This window comes from Trichoderma harzianum (genome assembly GCF_003025095.1).
Source record: "Trichoderma harzianum CBS 226.95 unplaced genomic scaffold M431scaffold_2, whole genome shotgun sequence".
In the NCBI taxonomy this organism is placed as follows: Eukaryota; Fungi; Ascomycota; class Sordariomycetes; order Hypocreales; family Hypocreaceae; genus Trichoderma; species Trichoderma harzianum.
Genome location: NW_020209250.1, coordinates 1,778,377 through 1,797,937, shown reverse-complemented (window position 1 = coordinate 1,797,937; position 19,561 = coordinate 1,778,377). Strand labels below are relative to the sequence as shown.

Below are 19,561 nucleotides of genomic sequence, written 5' to 3'. Positions count from 1 at the left end.
GTATCACGTAGAACAAATGGATGGCGGAGAGAAAGAGAGAGAGATGACGCAACGGCGTTGAGGAAACTTGCCTTATATCGCGCCTCCACGCCAAAAATAGGCCACGATAGAGCCGCCATCACGATCAAACAAAGCTTCTCCCCTAATACTCCGTGTTCCGCACTCGTACGCGCGGGAGCGGCAGTTGGCTGGGAGCAGCGGACCAAGATTGTTCCTCTGAGACAAAGTTAGCAGCCTAAGCCTCGCAGGAGGTCATCTAAATTTCAGAGACAGGCTTGGGTGGAGCGTCGTGAAGCTACGAAAAGCTCCGCGGTTGGGTACGGATGCTATTCGCGAGTCTGCCCATTGAGATTGAGCTCTCCTGAGTAGAGCCCAGGTACACGCTCCGTGGCGTATAGCCGCCACAGGAGCGCAGTGGATCCACGGCTACTTTCCAGGAACGTAGTGATGCCATTGGCTGCCATTCTTGGTTTCAGACAGGCTGGACATGGGTGTCGACATGGGTGGTCCGCAACTCTACTTCCAGGCCAGCAGTGCCAGGGGGTCGCACTTCTTCTGCCGGCTCGGCCTATCGACGACAGCCTCTGAAGATGGTCGGCCGCTGTCCATCTCTTACTCGGCCCTGTTGCGAGCGGGCGAGAGGCAGCAGAAAGACGCCGAGCCAAGAGCGCGCGCCGTGCATGAAACGACGAGACTCCCCGAGTGAATGAGTGGTTGGTTGCGATGTGCTGTTGCAACGATACGAGAACGAACTGAAGCATAAACGATAGATCGGCGAGGCATACGAGAATGCTTGCTCACACACGTGGTTTTCGAGGAGAGAATGCCCGCGACGTCTATCATATGGAGCCCTGACTTTGGCTCTGCCTCCGCCGCTGATCCAGTTCGGTAGCACAACCTGTGAGGAGTTGAGGAGTAAGTTTTGCCTCTTACCCATGCTAACGATCTGGCGGCCGAAGAGAAGCGAGATGAACAAGAAAGGAAGTCTCTTTGTCGCATCCAATCCTCGCCTGGGTCATGTTGGGTGCAAGACAGAGAAAAGAACCAGCTGCCCTCCGCATCCCGATCGGGAGATGGGTATCAGGGCTAAAGTTTAGCGCCACAGCGCTGGAATTGCCTTTTTGCCCCTGGGCTAGCGGATTCCAGCGACCACGGGGTGCTGGAATTATGAAAAAATAGCCGGCGACACTGCTCCTGGCCCTGTACTCGTACAACACAGTCAAGGCAAAAAGCTCCGTGTCTGGGGTACCAGTACTGACAAGTACGAGTACTCCATGCCAGCCGACGCGAATCTCAGCGATATACTTTTGCTTACATGTATGCTTACCGCTACCTACCGTATGCTGTTAACCATTTGAATCTTGATTCTACAAGAAACGCTTCCTTGTTTTAGCTCCGTTTGCGATGCCGCAATAACGAACCACAAGCGGATCAGGTGGTGGCCTATTGCTATGATTGTCTCGACTGCGTTCATCAGGCGTCACCGTCACCAGCCGACACTGGTGTCTGTATCTGTTAGCCTGTCTCAGGATTGCAAACGACGTAGGTTGTCGCACCCTCAGCAGACACAGCTCGCACATGGGGAGAGTGGCGATTCACCCTGAATAGGGGACGGGGTGGAATGGAAGGGCCAAGAGGTTCAGCGGTTGAGGAAGATACTGTACTATCAGCCGCTATGTCCTAGTGGTATTGCTGCGAACATTACGGAGTGCCTACAATATCCAGGTCGATGGGTACAACGGAGCCTTGCTTCCTTCAGCCACGGGTGCTAGCTCCAAGTACTATCGAGACGCACCGCGAAGATCACAATTTGACGACCCATGATAAACGGTCACGACATCTGCATAGTCTCCACGCTACGCTGTGGCATTTGGGCGGACGCTGAGGGAGCAGTCGGCCCAATGTCCTGGATCAATACCGTTGTAAGGCTGCAGACCCAAATACCATGGCCGACACACCCGGTCGCACACGCAGTGTCTCGTGTGAATACGCCAGGCTGTCACCTGAGGTGACACTACAGTATAAGTCTGGCTTCTTTGCTATCAATTTCCTAATCAGGCAAATGGATTCGCCGTCGTACAGAGCACACGCACCTGTCAATACTCTCCTTGGTCGATCTCTATCTGACACAACGAGGCAGGAAGCACAATCAGCGAGGTTATGCCATCACGCACTCAATACGCAAAGAAACAAGAATGCAAGATCACTCATAATGAACCCCACGCCCACGAAACGCGCGGGAGTCACTGGACCGTCCCAAATAGACGACGAACCAGGGCAGCGACTGGCTGGCAGCTGCTGGAGCCTAGCCCATGCAACATATGCCACCAATCACACACCCGGAGTTGCGGGAACCTTGTCGGCTCTGGCAGTCATCCTCCTCAACACCACGACCATGGTTCGATAAACGCCGGCTAGTGTCACGATAGATTGTAAGCTAATAGTCGGAGGCTCTCATTACTCGTACATAGCCAAGCTTCCAGCCCCTTCATTTCTCTCCTTTGCGGACCTCTTTTCTCAGCATAACTGCCTCTCTTGCTCTCCTCATCCGCAGCTTGTTCGCCACCAGAATCAATAGCTCGTCTCCGCGATGCACAGGCAATACTTTCCATGCCCAATCCCAGCCCCAGCCACGTCATCCACCATGCAACTGCACCCCAGAAACTGCCCGGAGAGAAGCCGGCCGGCTTTGCTCCAGATGCCGCAAGAGAGCCGTGTTCACGTCCAAGAGATGCCGACTGGGCTCTGCCCTAACCCTCTGCCATTCTTCTTCTCAAGGCACCCCGGACTGGGGGAGGCCAGGGGTTCCCCGCACCGAACAGCAATAGGCTATTCTATGCCGCGCTTCCCCGACCTCATCTGTCTGTCGGCCGCACTCAAGGCAGCAAAGAAAGTCTTGGTAGTATTGCATCGTGCCGTTGCACTGATGCAAGCAGAGCGATAGATTCAGCAGCCGTTGCATCAATCTGTTAGAGCAGGACCCTGCAAGGAACGCCACATCCAATAACGCCACCAGAGGTTGAATTCACGATTTATCAGATTCCGCTAGCATACAAACCCCCAGCATCAACAATCCAATCCCTGGCGCCACTCATCCGCCAACTCACCGCCCAAGACTCGGAAGGGGCCGGCCCTTGTCGTGAGTTTTTTTAAAGAATAGAAGGTTATCCGATATGCTTTGTCACCACTGCCGAATTGCGCTTGCAGCGGAGGAATAATGGCGCAAGTCTCGTTTATATGAAAGAACCGAGCTGACACGGGGGCTGTGGGATGATGCCTTTTTGCATGGCGCCTACTGACATTGCATGTGAAGTCGAGGTAGTGTTCGTTCGGGGAATGGTCCCGACAGTCGACCTTGTTACCGTGAATTATGCCGCAGGTGAAGAGTTTTCGGTGCATCTTGTTACGAACGTTTGATGCTACCTTTTAGACTTTAGTGTTTAAACTCGCGTGCTGTACCTGAGTTGTCAACTCTCAACTCTCTTCGTACTCGTAAATTTGCATGTAAAAGTAAATCAACAATTGATCTGTCAAGTCCTTCAGTCGGCATACAGATTACAGATACACCAACCCCAGCTCATCCCCATTTCTAATCCCACAAAAATCACCACAATCATATACCATCCCAACACGTGCTCTTCAATCCCCAGAATCTCACCAACTCCATCCCCATGTTTTTTTTTCCCTCCTCAAGCACCCCACACAATCCCATCCCACCCCACAAACTAACTCGGCCATACCCGCATCCAGAGGCATGACAAAACCTCTCCATCCAACTCCGTCCTCCGAAAAGCCAAACAAACATCCCCTTCCTCCCCCCCATGCCAGTTTATACACACCCAGATGTTCACTAGATCACCAGATCAAAAAAAACACCCTCCCACCCGCACCGGTCCCTCCTCGGCTCGTTTCCTCCGCCTTCTTCTTTCTTTTTCAACCCCGATTCTACCAATTTACAAAGAGGAAATAATCGTCATACACAGGCATTCCCATTCGGCACTTCGAATCCCACTGCCTCCACTGAATAAAAGGCCCCTTTCCCACAAGAGGCTGCTACCCAGACTTAAGTACGAACATGTTACCCTTTTTACGCAGCTGGGTAGGGATATAACTTTTTTCTCAACGTCGTACTCGGGCGCTGATCCCTTATTTACCACACACCCCCTCCCTCCCTCACGAAGAAGAGAGAAAACGGTCGTGCCAAGGCGCCTGAAAGAAAAGCTTCTCTCTTCTCCCCGATACAAAATGAGGGTTGCGTTGCCATTCATTCGCCAGTACCCGTCGCCATGATACTACTGCACTTGGCATCATGTAACACTGTAACCCAAGACTACTAGACCTAAGCCACCACAAAATGACCAACTAATCGCGTGGGAGCAGAGGTAGAGAGGAATAGTAGTCTTGTCAAGCCATCGAAAGAAAAAGGAATTCGTTAAATTAATAAAATCAACAAAACACAAACATAGCTATCCCATTCCCAACCCCGTTGCAAAAAACAAAATGTCCCTGTTGCATAGCTCGTCTATATGTTTCTTCGCGCGCCACTAATCGAAAAATCCCCCAAGTTGTTTTCCGTTTCCTGAACCGCTCGCTCCCTTAAAACAAAAACAAAAAAAAATCCCATATCTGCATGTCTATGTCTTGTCAAACATGCTCTTGCATGACTATGACTGACTGTTAAAAAGAAAGGACAGTGAAAGATTGCTTCATAAGAATTCGACGCTTGTCCAACAGCCACCGTAGAATTAGGTTGGAAGGCCCAGTGCCAAGTCAAATGCCAAACAATGCCCATTCTATCGCATCTGTATGCCCAAAATAGTCTATTCACCAAGGGGTGGAGCCGATATAGAAAGCCAGTCGTAAAAGAAGATGATGTCGAATGAAAAGGCCAAGATGAGCGTAATGCACGCTGATCACTTCACCTCGCCGACCATTGCCGTGATGGAAACAGCAAAATGACATATAATAATTGCAAAGGAAAAAAAAAAGATCAAGGCCGATAGTGTGCATCAATCCCGTAATACCGGCGGGCGACGTGACGTTCAATGGTCCCACAGCTGAGCATGGTCCCTGGAGTCGGTCCGGATGCATATATTAGTTAAAAGATGTTGCCGCCGATGCCGGTATTGGCACTGTTCAACATGTCGATACCCTCCACCTCTGCGCCAAAGTCCATGATGAGAATCTTGGGATCCTGTCCGGTACTGACAATGCGTCTATAGTCGCTCTTTGCGCTAAGGACCCAACTGGCATGCCATCGAGGGAAGTCGAGCAATTGGCGGCCCGTCTCCATGTCCCAGACCTTGATGTCTGTGTCATAGCTGCCACTGACCAGACGCCCGCTCACGCTGTCAATGTGCAAGCTGCGTACTAGGTTCTCGTGCGCACGCATCTCGCGGACACACTCGCCCGTGTTGGCGTCCCAGATGCGAATCACCTTGTCGTTGCCTGCCGACGCGACGTATCGACCGTCCTCGGAGAACTGAGAGCAAGCCAGGCCCTTGGTATGGCCGACGAATTCGCGAATGTTTCTTCCAGTGTCAATGTTCCACAGCTTGACCCGGAAGTCTCCAGAGCATGACACGATGGTGTTTCCACGCATCTGGACGGCATTGACGGGGCCGGTGTGGCCGCGGAGCTGGCGGAGAAGGTTACCAGTCGCCCGGTCCCAAACACAGATGCTAATGTCCTTGCTGCAGGTCACAATGTGCTTTTCGTCAAAGGCCAAGTCGAGAACAGCAGCGGTGTGGTGGGTGAGACGGCGAATCGGACGATAGCCATTGCGCATGTCATACACAATACACGTAGAATCCGATGAGCCGGTCACCATAATCTCCTCGTCATATTGCAAGCACAAAATAGAAGCCTTGTGATGCTCATCGAAGGAAGCCACCTTTGGCATCGAGGGCGACGCCCGATAGCTGTCAGAAAAGTTGACATAATGAGTCGGATTGCCTTCGGCATCTTCCAACATCATGGGGTGGTTGACCACCTCGGGAGGTCCGATGACCAGGCGACACTCCAGGGTTTGCATGTCCCAGATTCTGATGGTCTTGTCTCTGGAGCCAGAAATGATTTTATACCTGAGACGAGGTCAGTAAATACGTCAAATCAAGACAATGTAGGAGGGGGAAAGGAGTAAGGGGTGCAGTGTGAGCAGAACATACTCATCAAATTGTAGACAGTAGATACTGTCCATGTGTCCGTTAAGGTACATGGGGCGAGCCTTGCCCTCCTTCCACTTCTGAGCCAGCTCAAGTTTGGCACGATAGATCTGCTTCCAATCGTTGGTGGGAACAACTTCGGGAATGCCCAAGCCAGCGCCAGGCTTGACAGGCTCACTGGTAGCATAAGTGGTGGTCATCTCCCGTAGGCAAGATTCTCTCCAGATATGTTGGTTGCGGACCACCTCATTCCAGTGTCTAGAGACGACACTCGCTTTGGCCAGAGCGGCGGCGTCAAGGCAAGCCAAGACATGGATGGCGAGTTCGGATGGCAGCTGCTTGATAAAGTCGACCCTGCTAATGTTGCTATCCTGAGCAAGGACGGATCCGTCATCGCTGAGACCCGACTCAATAAAGGGCTGGGTGACGACGATGCCGATTCCGCTCTCGCGATCGTTGCTATCCTCGCTCGACGACTGCAGCCACTGGGTGTGCATAGCTTGTCTAGTATAGTATTCGTTCTGCAACGCCACTGAGGCCTTTGCGGCAGCGCCGGTATTCATGGGAATATACGGAGGCTCGTCTCCCATTGCGGGAATAGGCATGTGAGGGTTTTGCTGCTGCTCGTAGAGGCCATCATCGGTAACATTAAAACCGTAGAAAGACCTCGACCGGCGAAAGGGCGCGGCGTGGCGAAGACGGTTCCACGTGTGGTGGGCGCTCGTCGGTCTGGCATGGGAGACAGGCTGGTTGTTGAATTCAGAGGGCTCGGCTGTGATGGATGGCCGACGATGAACATGAACCATGCCTTTGAGGGATAAGGAGGCCCGACGAATCACGCCCTTGATGGTGCCGGCGGTGCTCTGAGCACGAACACGGCGCTTTCGAGAAGGAAGTTCGTGCGTGTCTTCCGAATCGTCGATGGCGACTTCGTGAATCTGGCGCGGCGGGTGCGGATCGTCGTGGGAAAAGACGGCATGTTTGTGGTTTCGGAGGAGATTGGAGAGGCTCATGCTACGCATGCGCTGGTCATGGGATTGGTTGGATGAGGCACCGGTGGCCCGATTGCCAGCAGATGCCCCCATGTTGTAGGACTGGAACTGGTCCGCCATTGTGTCTGCTTGAGAAGAATCTTGGCTTGAAAGACGTCTTTGTGGTAGTGCAGACAAATCGTACCACTATTCGAACGCAGCGACTGTTGGCCGTAAACGTTCGGGCTCGTGATAGGAAGATTAACTCGGATCGAGAAAATGAGAGGCGAATGAGAGGCCGCAGAAAGGAATTTGTCGAACACGAAAAGGCTCGTCAAATGATTGCTGATCAACGGGGTCGAAGTGGAAGAGCCTCGGTGGAGTTTCGTCTTGCTCGTCGGCAAAGGAAGGACGACTGACTAGTCTCGAGATGGAGTGCTGAAACACCAGCGGATCCAACAAACGCGAGCAACGAATAGACGGCAAAACAGAAAGAGAAAGATGACACAAAGCCTCCAAGGAGCGGGAATGGAATATCGACAAGCAAGAGTGGTTGTGAGAGTTGGAAACTCGGGCTGGAAATTGGAATGCAGAAAGATTCAGAGCAAGGCGGTCTTGCTGGTGATGGGCGCCACGCGGCGGCTGACAATGCCTCGTGCGTGTGTCCGGAGGGTCCCGTTTCGATTTTAGCGGGAATGAAATGAAACACGACGGCTAGGAGGCCACGCAGGATCCTGCTGAGCAGTCGAAGAGGCGGCGAGGAGATGGAAATGAGGACGAGGGGAAAAGGAGAGTGGTTGAGAGGAAGCGAAGAAACAGTGTTGCGATAGGACGTAAAGTAGCAGGACCAAAAAAAAAACAAGGGGACCGATAGCGGTATCTACTCTGGTTGTCACTAATACGGGCATATTACTGGGCTGTGTTAGTGCATGTACGGCGCAGCCCGCACAGACTTGGAGGGATGGACAGATTGCCCACCATTTGCCGGAGACCCTGTAAGGAAGAAAAAAAATTCTGGCGGCGTTGAGGCTTGCCCCTGGGGGAGGGATGCCACGACATGGCGTGTATAGGTACAGGTACCTGATGCTTCATGTTCACTGAATGGCATCGAAGCCACAGCCACTGGTCAATCAATCATCGAGAACAAGTGCAGGTATCCGTAACATCCCTTGAGATCAATGCCCCGGATTTGTTCCACTGACCCTTACTAGCACTAGACTATCTCAAACTACGGAGCAGAGTGGAGAGAAGCATCCGGACTCTGGGGATGCCCCTGATGACCTGTGCATGCTGGTCATGGTCATGGTCATGCCGCGCCGTCTTGACCTTTGGTGAGCACAGTAATAATAATAGCACCACACATCATCACATCTCAGTTGTCACCAGGTGAATCAAGTCATTTGCCGGCATCCGTCGCAAAGAGCCCATGTTTCAGTTCTAAAGGACATTACGTCGACAACTCTCGAAAATGACTGAGCTAGAAGCGCGAGCACACGCCGAGGCGTAAAAGTTTTCTGTCTCGCAGTAGTATCAATGGCAAAAAAAGCACAAGTACAAGTACAAGCCACTAGCAGCGGCAGCGATCAGGTCTTCGCAGCACTTGTGCTTTTTAGGTGCGATCTGAAGCGGAGTGTCCGTAAATTACGGGTCGCTAGTCAGCTCTTTTTTGTTCCTTTTTTCTGTTTGCTGGCAAGCCATTGGATTCTCGTCCTTCTCCCGCGGGTCTTCCGGGCATCGCTTTGTCTTGGCCGCTGCAGCTGGGATTGGACAGCTGTGATGATCTCCGTGGAGACTGTGCGCTTCTACTTCAGATTTTGCTAGCTTCTCGAAGCACCATTCGCCACAGAGCGAGCAGAAAGAGATGGCCGCTCTCAGTTTGTACCTTGCGGTGTGGTGTGTGCCTGCCAAGACCGCGGGTGGACAGAAGACAACTGGCCATGACCCAACAGGCATGTCTCAATAGTGCATGCAGGATGGGTGACAAGAAAGATGAGACGAGACGATAAAAATAGTCATGTTATGGAAGATGCTTTTTTTTATGGATGTTTCAATGGATTCTTACTACGCTTACAATAATGGCCTGCTCGGCATTGGATAATAAATTCGTGAGACTCAAGTATCACAGCCCTCATCTAACCAGGCGGCTGGAAGATGAATGAGAGACAACTGAGAGACACTGCCCCTGGACAAGACAAGGCAATGATCGTCGTCCCATCCCTGGTGAACCTAACAAAGATACAAAGAAAAGATGATTCAGCCACGTTTTTCTCGGCAGTAGAGTTGGGACGACGTGCATCTGCTTCAGGATGACAGCCAACGTACAGCAGTGCGAGGTCACCGCAACGGCTTACTTACATATGCTCAAAGACCATTAGTAGCCAATCGCAGCGCAATGGCGGCAGGCCTGGAACTTGGACAATTCACACGTCCGCCTGCTTTGGCTCTGCATTGACCTTGACCGAAACATCTTCTTTTCACGATACGGCATCATGGCGCCAGCGCAACTAAGTTTTCGCTTCCCCCTTGCATACCGCCTCTTCTTTCTCTTCCTAGAGCCCATTTCCGCTCTAGTCGGAGCCTTCTACACCCATTTCCGCCAGCAGCGCTATCTCGAGCTCCTGGACAGGGCGACGGCACCTGCACAGGTCTCGCGGGGCACTTCCGTGGCCATGTCGCAGCTTGCAAACATGTACTTCTTCTTCGCCATCAACGAGGCGCTTGTGCTCCGGTCTACCCGGGATCTGCGCGTGTGGCGAGCGGTTTTGCTAGTTCTCTTAATCGCTGACTTTGGACACTTATACTCGATGAAAGAATTGGGTCCCGAGATATACTACAATGTCACGGGTTGGAATGCTGGCGATATTGGCAACGTGCCTTGGGTTTACGCGGGGGCGACGCTGAGGTTGTGTTTCCTGGCAGGGGTTGGGCTGTGAGGACGGCCGATGAGACCCGAAAAGAGAGGCTATAGAGGCACATTTTACGAGAAGGCATCAGGTGTTCAAGTAGCTACGAAGAGGAGGATGCAGGCGCCAAGAGAGATTTCAATATCTTGACAACATGAATCAAGCACTAGATTCGGAATCCGGGCCCGAATCGCATTGAGCTTGAAACCACAAGAGCTCTCACGAGGTGAAGAACTCGGCACTCATTCGGCATCGACTGACCCGTTGGTTGTGACGTCTGCTTAAGTCATCAACGGCAATCGGCTTATCGCGAGCTCTCTTTGGTGGAACAATCGGACATTCGCCGGATTATCTCGCGGTATCGGCGACGGAAATGGGCTAGATACGCCTCTTCGCCTCCAAAGGTGGGGGTTTGTGAGGGTCTAGAGGCTCCTCATCCGCAAATATTCAGAGACTATCTCGTCACTGTTTCTGCGCGGAGACGCCTGAGAATGGCGCGGGTAAAGTGAAGCAGTGGCTGCCCCTCATATGATGATGGTGGGGTAGACAAGAGGCAGAACGATGACCCGAGAATTGGGCAATTATAACTGCCAGGATCTCCCCCTCACCAGCTAGTGATTGCTTTGGTTGTTCTCTTTTTTCCTGTAATCAGCTTCTTGTTCGATAAGCTTGCCTTTATACCGTCTCGACAGACCTGTTACAGCTCCTCCATCCATACAGCAAAAAAAGAGCTCAAGATGGCAGTCCCTGACAAGTTTACCGGCTTCCAGTCGCCCAGCGCTGGCAAGTGGCTCGAGTTTGAGAAGGGCTCATGGGAGCCCAGACCCTTTGGCGACTATGATGTCGACATTAAGACAGAATGCTGTGGTGTCTGTGCCAGTGATCGCCACACCATCAGCGGCGATTGGGGCGACTGCCCCTACCCTCTGGCCGTGGGACACGAAGTCGTTGGCAAGGTCATCCGCGTTGGCCCCAAGGTGACGCTGGCCAAGGTCGGCCAGAGAGTCGGTGTTGGTGCGCAGGTGTACTCTTGCTTGGAGTGTCGCCAGTGCAAGAACGAGAACGAGACGTACTGCAAGCACCAGATCGATGCCTACGGCGCCCCATACCTCGACACCGGTTACACAACCCAGGGAGGCTATTCTTCTCATTCTAGAATCCACGAGTACTGGTGAGTGGCTGTCAGAACCTTAATCTCTATTCGATGACCTAGAAGGCTGATTCGAATGATGACGTAGGACATACCCTATCCCCGAAGCTCTAGAGAGTGCCGACGCCGCTCCCATGCTGTGCGCCGGCATCACCGTCTTCAGCCCCTTGAAGCGCTTCGGTGCCGGCCCGGGCAAGAAGGTCGGTGTTGTGGGCATTGGTGGCCTGGGCCACTACGGCATCATGTTTGCCAAGGCCCTGGGCGCCGAGACCTGGGCCATCTCTCGAACCCGAGCCAAGGAGGCGGATGCTCGCAAGATGGGAGCTGATGGCTTCCTGGCAACATCAGAGAAGGACTGGACCAAGGGACACGAGATGACATTTGATCTCATCATCAACACTGCCAACTCCTTCGAGGGCTTTGCTCTGGGTGAATACCTTAGCTTGCTCGACGTCCACGGCCGATGGAACTCAGTCGGTCTTCCCGGTGGTGAGGGTGTCTCCGTCCGAAACCAAGACTTTCTCGGAAACGGCTGCTTCATCGGCAGCTCACATCTGGGCAGCCGCAAAGAGATGCTGGAGATGCTGGATCTGGCAGCATCCAAGGGTATTCACTCTTGGGTAGAGAAGATTCCCATCTCCAAAGAGGGTCTGCAGCAGGCCATGAACAGACTGGCAGATTCGAGCGTGCGATACAGATCATGCATGGTCAACTATGAGGAGGCTTTCGGTGCTTAATGTGTGAATAGGACGTGAGTATAGAACAAAAATTAATAGAAGAAGAAAAAAGAAATAAAGAAGTAAAAGCCACTTGACGTTGGAATATACCGCATTCTTCCTACCACTAATACACGCGGGTGAAGCTGTGATAGAACCTTGATGGGCAGCCGACGTCTCCACTTCTCTCAATGACGAGCAGAGACCCCGAAGCCGATAACAGCCCTTCCTTATTAGTAAGTTGTGCCTGATTACTGAGAAAACAGCTTTGTAACACATCAATCGCTGTTTCACGTAATCACCTTGACCCAAGCATCAATGACGCCACCGAAAACAATACCAATAACACCAGGGTCAGGCTATTACTGCCACATTCGGCTCGGCCAAAGCCAGCTCGGCCAGCTCGGCTTACCCAAGCAGCCTCATTTACCACTCACGCCCTCGAATCACGAAGACAACTAGCGATTTAAGCTTAATCCCCAACTAAACCTCATCCATCTCGCCGAACAACGTTGAATTGGGTTTTTCCCCCACAAGCCTAACAAGACAAAGCTGAACATCGGCGCTGTAGTTTCTCGCAATGTCGGGCTCGCGTGAGTCACGCTGAAAATCTCCTTTCTGAGATGGCCGGTTCGAAAGAAGGAAAAAAGAAACTTGCCCGAATAGGCAATTTTGCCCTTTAGCTTCTCTCTCTCCGGGGGAATACGTGTAAATGGCCCGGCGAGACGGATTGGGCTGGTTTGTGGGGCTAGTTAATTACAATAACAGCTTATAACTATTCTTTTGCGTATAACATGTTAGAGCATCTAATATTGTTTTCCTTGATTCAGTTGATTGATTGATTGAAATGATGCTTTTCTTGCTGAGTCTAGCAAGCCGTTGTAGCCGAGTTCCGTTGGTTTTGATTCCCTCGTCAAAGACTCTAGAACCGTTCGTATCACAACTCGGGCTAGCGTACGAACAAATGTGGAGAAATTAAAGAGAAATGGCTCAGTTAGATAGGCTGTACTTATTCCAAATTGGCTCTGTCAGCAGAAGGTGCCGACGATAGGAGCTGCAAGATGACTGGTCCCGCCGTTACATGGGGTTGGTTGTTTACTTTGGAAGGGCGGGATGGGATAAATAGACGGCGGGCTGCTCCTCTTGATGACTTTGACCTCGTTGGGGAGGAGTGGGAGGAGTAGACAGAAACAAATTGAATAAAAACATTTTTCTCTTAAATCGAATCCAATAATTCACATAATCATTGTCACCGTCGTTGTTCATCTTCAATTACCCATAAAGCCCTGACTCACATTCGCCAAAATGTAAGTGTTTCCACCAACTCATCACCGCCAATGCCTTCATCGACAAATGCCAACGAACCACAAAATCCAGGTCTCCCGCGCCCTCTCCGTCACCTCCTCCCCCCTTCCCCTCTGTCTCCATCTCTCTCACCCTCCGCTACACCCGCCCCGCCTCCCGCTCCGAAATCACCGCGGTGGGCATCTCCCCCTCGTCCACCGTCGCCTACGCAATCTTCCCCGGCGCCCAGGCCGACCAGCCCTGGATCGACACCTTCGACCTGGCCACCCAGCGTGGCTACTCCAAGATCATTGGCCCCGTCGCGAGCTTCTCGCCCTCGCTGCACTCGTCCCCCCTGCGCGTCGGCAAGCCCTCGGCCTCGGCCTTGGCGTCGTCCTCGTCCGCTTTGCCGTTCCCTCGCATCGCCACGCTGTCGTCGACGCTGTCTCTCATGGTCCGAGACTTCGCCTCTGGGAAGACCGTCCTCGAACTCAAGGAAGTCGCTGCTCCAATTGCCTGGTCTCCCGACGGCCGGGCCATCGCCGCTGCTGAACCCCGGAACCGTATCGGTTTGTGGGACGTCCGCACGGGGACCCGCATCGGCCGCGTGCCGGGCCACATCGACACCGTGACCCACGTCGCCTTTGCCCCTGACTCAGCGCTGGTCAGCCTCTCGCGGGATGGCACTCTCCGCGTCACGGATCCTCGCACCAGCAAGACGCTCTACAAGCTCGAGATGGAGACGTCCAAGAACCCGCGTGCCCTGGCCGTCTCCCCCGACGGCACCACCATCGTCTCCGTCTGGGGCTCCGTCGTGCACATCTGGATGCCGCAGCACGGCCAATTGACCTCGTACAGCCTCTCCAGCACGCGGCCCTGCGAGGGCTGGCCCCTGAGCATCTCCCCTGACTGCCGCTACATCGCGAGCTGGACCGAGGAAGGCTTCGACATCATGGACGCGGCCTCTGGCGCCGTCATTTGCACCCAGGATGGTGGCCCCCTGGTCACGTCTGCCGATTTCTCTACTGACGGAAGCGTTCTGGTCCTTGGAAGAATCAGCGGTGACGTCGAGGTTTGGGATATTACTGATAAGCGTGCTTAGAATTTGTAAATAGACTGTATATAGATGTATAAGTAGGTGTTGCCTGATGGATACTGCATGGCTTCGAAGGCGTAGAGAGAAAGGGGTGTCGTTTTGGGAGTGGGTTTTCGTTCTTTTATTCACGGTTAGTCAGTGTCGTCTTTTGTTGTTTTGGATTTGTATATTAGTGTTCAGCATACGTATGAGCCTGTTTAGTCACTTTATAGTCATGTTCGAGCTAGCTTTTGTGTTATATATCAGTTAGATATATAGCGAGGTCATGGTGGTTTTCAGCGGCGGGAGGGGGGGGGCATTTTGATACCCTTTTGTTTCATCTCATGCGAGGTAATAGGTACTTGTGATAGCGCGAAATTCATTCTGCATTTCAGTTTTGCAATTAGTCATAGTGAAAGAGTGGTATTATATATTCAAGTTTGGTATATAGTTGTACTAGCAATATCTTCATTGGGGTATTTTTTCGTGTCCTTCGTGGCCTGAATCTACCAGGATCCAAACTGTCTGTGAGAAATATGCCAGGCCATGTTAAAAGGAATGTTGTGACGCCAAACACTCACATCTGTTTCCCTTATCCTCCCTCACCAGAGCCTCAGTCTCACCTAACAATGCCGTTTCCATTCCAGTGAAATACCAACACATTACACCCACGTATAAAAGCCTTCATCCTCCAGCTGACGCTCTGACCTCCCGTTATGTTTTCTTTGCAGGTAGATGCATTTTCTACTCAACATGCATATCCTTTCCCGTCTCTGGATTCGCAAAGATCGATCCATTACGCAACCCAGCCCAACGTTTCCAGCATGCCACGAGCTTCGGAAGGTGGTAAACTAGCAACGCCTAATTGGCGGACTTGGGTGCCGCGTCTCAGCCGTTGTAGTCCAACCGCAAGTTTCCAGCCCTCGGTTTCCTCAACAATAAAGAGGTAGCTTTTGGCTTCTTGGTCGCGAAGTGTCGCCCGAAGGACATGTAGGCCCTTGGATTTCCACTCCCCAGTCTGTCCCGTCGACGCTGGAATGTTGGTGTTCTTGAACGTACGGTCGCAGAGGCCGAGACGACAACACTCTCTACAGGCGTGAAGCATCTCTGATAGATACAGATCAGCCTCAGTACCAGTAAAAGCGGCGGGACCATCCCGATCTGAGCGGCTTCTGCCAGCCATTTTGTGAAGGAAGCCGGAGCCTTTACTAGCGGTAGATCCTGCTGATGGCGGCGGTGCAGTCAAGCAGTGTGGCAGGCACCACACCTCGACAAGTTTGAGTGTCCAGGCCTTGACGTCCCACTCGCGCTGGGGGACTCCGCGAACGTCGTCGTCAATGAAGAGTCCCTCGGTTGTGATTCGAAGAACCAAGCCGTCTGTCACCGTGCCAACTCCTGATATGAGCTGGCTGGATGGCGTCTTTGTGAACTGGTTCATGAAGAGATACACGGATTGGATCACAACCTTGTCAGGATCATTAGTCGTGTAGGGAGATCGGATCGAGGGCGGTGGTGTCGTTCGAGCTGTTGTCTGAGAGGCCGCCCACGATGCGTCGGATCCTGTGAGAGATGATGTCGACTTCCTATGTCTCGGCTTGTTAGGTGGTGTCTGATCGTATGGTGGTGGTTGCTGGTGTTGCTGATGTTGCGGTTGTGGCTTGCTTGGTTGGTCGTATGGCCGGTAAGAGTACGTCTCCGACTCTACATAGCTGCTGTTGCTACTAACATATGACTTCGGAGTGGGCATTGATCGTCTTGCCGAGGGGTCTGATCTCCTCGAAGCGGACGAAGGAGCCTCAGACGGGGCAGCAGCGGGAGGTGGCCGCTTTGTAGGGCTCTCACCTCTGTCGAATCTCTCGTATCTCTCCGACCTCTCTGTTCGTTCTGTCCGTTCTGTTCGGTCGCTTTCGTCAGACATCCTAGAGGTTGCCGAAGAGACCACGGAGGGGGATGAGGTCGATGGAGGAGGGGGTGCAGGAGGTCGGCCGTTGGGCCACATGGCCGTCTTCTCGCCAACGCTGGAGTATGCATAGGCGGTGCTGCCGACTCGACTTGCTGGCATGGCAGCCTTTGCTTCAGCAGCTGCCTTGGCCTCTGCGGCGGCTTTGGCCTCAGCTGCAGCTCTCGCCTCGACTGCGGCTCTGGCATCAGCAATAATCTTGGCCTCTGTCGCAGCTTTGGCCTCCGCAGCCGCCTTGGCTTCTGCTGCAGCTCTCTTTTCAGCTGCTGCTTTGATTTCAGCTTCTCTCTTTCGTTGCTGTTCTCTTTCCCTCGCCTCCCTTTCCCTCGCCTCTCGCTCTTTCGCCTCCCTTTCCCTGGCTTCCAACACCTTGGCTTCTTTCTCTATCGCTTCTCTTTCTCTCGCTTCCCTTTCTCGTTGCCTAGCCAGTTCCAGTTCTTCTTGTTTGCGCCTCCGCTCTGCCTCATGCCTCTCCGCCTCTTCTCTTGCCTGCTGTTCTGTCTCCTTTTGAAGCTTCTCCTTCTCGCGCTCCTGCCGCTCCTTTGCTTCCTTGGCACGCAGTTCGAGCAGCTTCTTGGCAGCTGTTTCGCGACGCTTTTGTTCCGCTTCTTTAAGCCTCCTGTCTTCTTCCTTCTTTCTCATTTCTTCGCGCGCCTTCTCCCACGTTCCTTTCGGTGTCTCAGCCTTCTTCATGTCCGGCTGAGGAGGCGGATTTTGGTCGAGCTTGGGCTCAGGAGGCGGTGGTTGTTGCTTAGTCTCAGTCGGCACGGAAGTGTCTGGCTTGAGAGGTGTTTGCTTCTCTGGTCGGGGATCTGGTCGAAATGGGGGGATAGGTGCCAGGTCTGGCATGCGCGGTAGCTTCGACGCTGCTTTAGGTGTTGCTGTCATCTTCTCTAAGCCAGGAGCCGCTTTCTTTTCAAAGTCGGGTATCTTTGCTAGCTCAGGCACGCTCTTTTTCCTTTCCAGCGAAATGGACGGTTTTGACTCTGCTGGTGGAGGGTACTTCTTTTCTGGCGAGGAGGGTCGTTTCCTCTCAAGTTCTGGGGAGTTTCTCCCAAACACCGGAGACATCTTTTCAAAGCCAGGCTGCTTCAGCTCAGATTTCAGAGGCGCCCTTTCAGATTCTGGGACTGGGTTCTTCTCTTCTGCAGGCGGTGCCTTCTTCTTCTTCTTCTTTGGCTTCTCTACCTCAGGAGCCGGCTTTTCCTCCGATGGCGCAGGCTGGCGCTGGCGTTGCTTCTCGGTGTCCAGTGGTGATTTGGGGGTTGGAGGTGGTGGGCCTTTTTGAGATGGTGAGCGGTGAGAAGGCGACGAGGCCGGCTCAGATCCATGCTTAGGCGGCCGCGGTGTCTCTTCAGGTTGGGCATCCGCATTCTTCCAGGTTCCCTGTGATCGATCATGGCGTGGAGGAGGAGGTGCCCCATCGGCAGAACGACCGTGAGGAGGGGGTGGAGGCGGCGCATTGGGGTCTGCTCGCCCTCCCGAGTTTGGGCCTCCGAAGCCACCGTGTCCGCCATTTGCGCCGTGAGGCCCATGTCCGTTACCGAATCCTCCGCCTTGGCCTTTATCGCCTGAGCTGGACGCAGGTGCCGGTCCACCGGTCTGCATCCGGCCCAGGGCCCAGGCTCCAATGCCAACCCCCAACAAGAGCGTGGTTAAGCCCGTACCTCCTATGCTGGAGCCATTAATCCACAGCTTCACGGCCGGTGCCACGGCTTGGAACAGGGCAACACATATCAGCGCGGAGGCAAAGCCTGCCACGAAACTATTGACGTTCGGTTGCATCGACGGCAGGTACAGAAAGCCAGAGCCTGACGAGTGCTGGGGAATGACGAATATGTCGTAATTCCCTGGAGGCAGACCCGAACCCGACGACTTGGGCACCTCGCCATGCGGCGGAGGTGGTGGCGGCGCGCTCATGCCTGTCGATTAGTTTCCTCGGTGAAGATCTAGCTCGATGGGACGCTGTGTGGTATAGAGTCTGCGCAGATGCTGAAATGTGAAGAATTGCAGTCGCCTTTGGTCTATGAGCGCATCGAGAAAGCCATGGGAAACCGTGGTGAAAACTATTTCGTGACCGGAAACAGGAAACAAACGAAACCTAGCCAACATGTTAGATCCAAACTCGTCGCCACTTCGACAATGCCGCCGCAGGTGAAGCAATTCGTTAATCTTGCGACGGCAACGAGCCCCTCTGCCCAGCCATTGGGAAAAGGGGCCAGAGAGTGAGATGAAGGGGAGCATCTCAGCGCTCTTTTGGGTCCTAGCGGGATTCGACTAACCAAGACAACAAACACCACAGAGAAACAAACGCCGGGCTCCAGATCACAAAAACACACGCCGCACAGCCGTTTGGCTCTCCAATTAAGCAAAGGCGGGATCGAGTCGTCGCGTGTTCTTGACGAGATCGAGCAGGAGGCGTAGCCTCGACATGGGCCAGGCGAAATTAAATTTGAATTGAGGTTTTGGTGGCTACGAGCAAGTGGGGGTGGACAAGACGGATAAAAAGAGCTCCAGTGCTGTGATCTGCTGTGAGCGTGAGCACGAGAAAATCCAGCCTGGCGGATTGTTTACCTGGAGCAACGACGAGATAGCGGCAGACCAGGGCTGCTAAGAGCCGGCTGGTCAGTTGGATGGACCCCTCCAGGGTTTGGGAGGGGCGGAAAGAGAAAAGACAGCGGCTGGGAGAAAGCCTGATGCCTCGACGGTTGGTTGCGCCGCTGCTTTAGTGGCTGGACGGCCCGGGGAAAACGTCACAGAGGCGCGCTAGGGGCCTGTAGGAGCTGGGTGGCAGCTGGAGGGTGCTGCAGCCGCTAAACGAGGTGCGCTACCTTGAATCTTGAATCCATGGATGCTGCACGGCTCTCGACTCTCGTCATCATTCTTCATTCATGTTGTCAACAAATCCATGGATGTCTACAAGAGGCTTCCCCTGTCACTACACAATCGTTCGAAAAGAGGCCGAAAGAAGATCCGCTCACCGAGAGGAAAGACAACCCGGGACAGATCTTTGCTGTACTCGTACGCGCCGTCTCTCTCCTCCTGCTCGCTGGGACGTTTCATGAGCATCTGCTGCCCATCAGCATCCACCAGCAGCCCCTCTTCTTCCCAGCCATGGATTTCTGTCCCGCTTCAACCTGCATCTGCCTACATGTACTCCATATCTTCGCCTACAGAATCTCACGCGTCCGCGTAACGCTTCTGTCCATTCACGAAGCCCAATTGCCGTCGCGACGTCGTTTCGCGGGAGCCAAAGCCCCGGTTCGCAAGAGGCCTTATTCCAATCGTGGCTCCTCGCTACCGCCAGGGCCTGCTTCTCTGGCCGTTGCAGAGCCCCC

General features: G+C 53.3%; 7 protein-coding genes across 7 annotated transcripts; 4 read left to right on the top strand and 3 right to left on the bottom strand.

Annotated features, from left to right (window-relative positions):
* Window positions 1-222: 222 nt before the first annotated feature.
* Window positions 223-1,012, bottom strand: M431DRAFT_294782 (hypothetical protein). The gene has a single exon (XM_024914118.1). The coding sequence runs from the start codon at window positions 759-761 to the stop codon at window positions 327-329; it is 435 nt and encodes a 144-aa protein (XP_024778764.1). The 5' UTR covers window positions 762-1,012; the 3' UTR covers window positions 223-326.
* Window positions 1,013-1,763: 751 nt separating this feature from the next.
* M431DRAFT_294700 (hypothetical protein) lies at window positions 1,764-2,499 on the top strand. Its single transcript, XM_024914117.1, has one exon. The coding sequence runs from the start codon at window positions 1,946-1,948 to the stop codon at window positions 2,405-2,407; it is 462 nt and encodes a 153-aa protein (XP_024778763.1). The 5' UTR covers window positions 1,764-1,945; the 3' UTR covers window positions 2,408-2,499.
* A 2,599-nt stretch (window positions 2,500-5,098) lies between these two features.
* On the bottom strand, window positions 5,099-7,186 carry M431DRAFT_76655 (hypothetical protein; the record flags this gene model as incomplete). Its single annotated transcript, XM_024922486.1, has 2 exons — window positions 5,099-6,083; window positions 6,168-7,186. The coding sequence occupies 2 exons, from the start codon at window positions 7,184-7,186 to the stop codon at window positions 5,099-5,101; spliced, it is 2,004 nt and encodes a 667-aa protein (XP_024778762.1).
* Window positions 7,187-9,624: 2,438 nt separating this feature from the next.
* M431DRAFT_75052 (hypothetical protein) lies at window positions 9,625-10,068 on the top strand (the record flags this gene model as incomplete). The annotated part of the gene is made up of 1 exon (XM_024922302.1): window positions 9,625-10,068. One exon carries the CDS (start codon window positions 9,625-9,627, stop codon window positions 10,066-10,068), a length of 444 nt encoding a protein of 147 aa, XP_024778761.1.
* Window positions 10,069-10,775: 707 nt separating this feature from the next.
* Window positions 10,776-11,925, top strand: M431DRAFT_75580 (hypothetical protein; the record flags this gene model as incomplete). The annotated part of the gene is made up of 2 exons (XM_024922357.1): window positions 10,776-11,209; window positions 11,277-11,925. The coding sequence occupies 2 exons, from the start codon at window positions 10,776-10,778 to the stop codon at window positions 11,923-11,925; spliced, it is 1,083 nt and encodes a 360-aa protein (XP_024778760.1).
* A 170-nt stretch (window positions 11,926-12,095) lies between these two features.
* M431DRAFT_13476 (hypothetical protein) lies at window positions 12,096-14,614 on the top strand (the record flags this gene model as incomplete). Its single annotated transcript, XM_024912517.1, has 2 exons — window positions 12,096-12,140; window positions 13,217-14,614. The coding sequence occupies 2 exons, from the start codon at window positions 12,096-12,098 to the stop codon at window positions 14,288-14,290; spliced, it is 1,119 nt and encodes a 372-aa protein (XP_024778759.1). The 3' UTR covers window positions 14,291-14,614.
* A 445-nt stretch (window positions 14,615-15,059) lies between these two features.
* On the bottom strand, window positions 15,060-18,143 carry M431DRAFT_75270 (hypothetical protein; the record flags this gene model as incomplete). Its single annotated transcript, XM_024922322.1, has 2 exons — window positions 15,060-17,794; window positions 17,891-18,143. 2 exons carry the CDS (start codon window positions 18,141-18,143, stop codon window positions 15,060-15,062), a joined length of 2,988 nt encoding a protein of 995 aa, XP_024778758.1.
* Window positions 18,144-19,561: the final 1,418 nt, after the last annotated feature.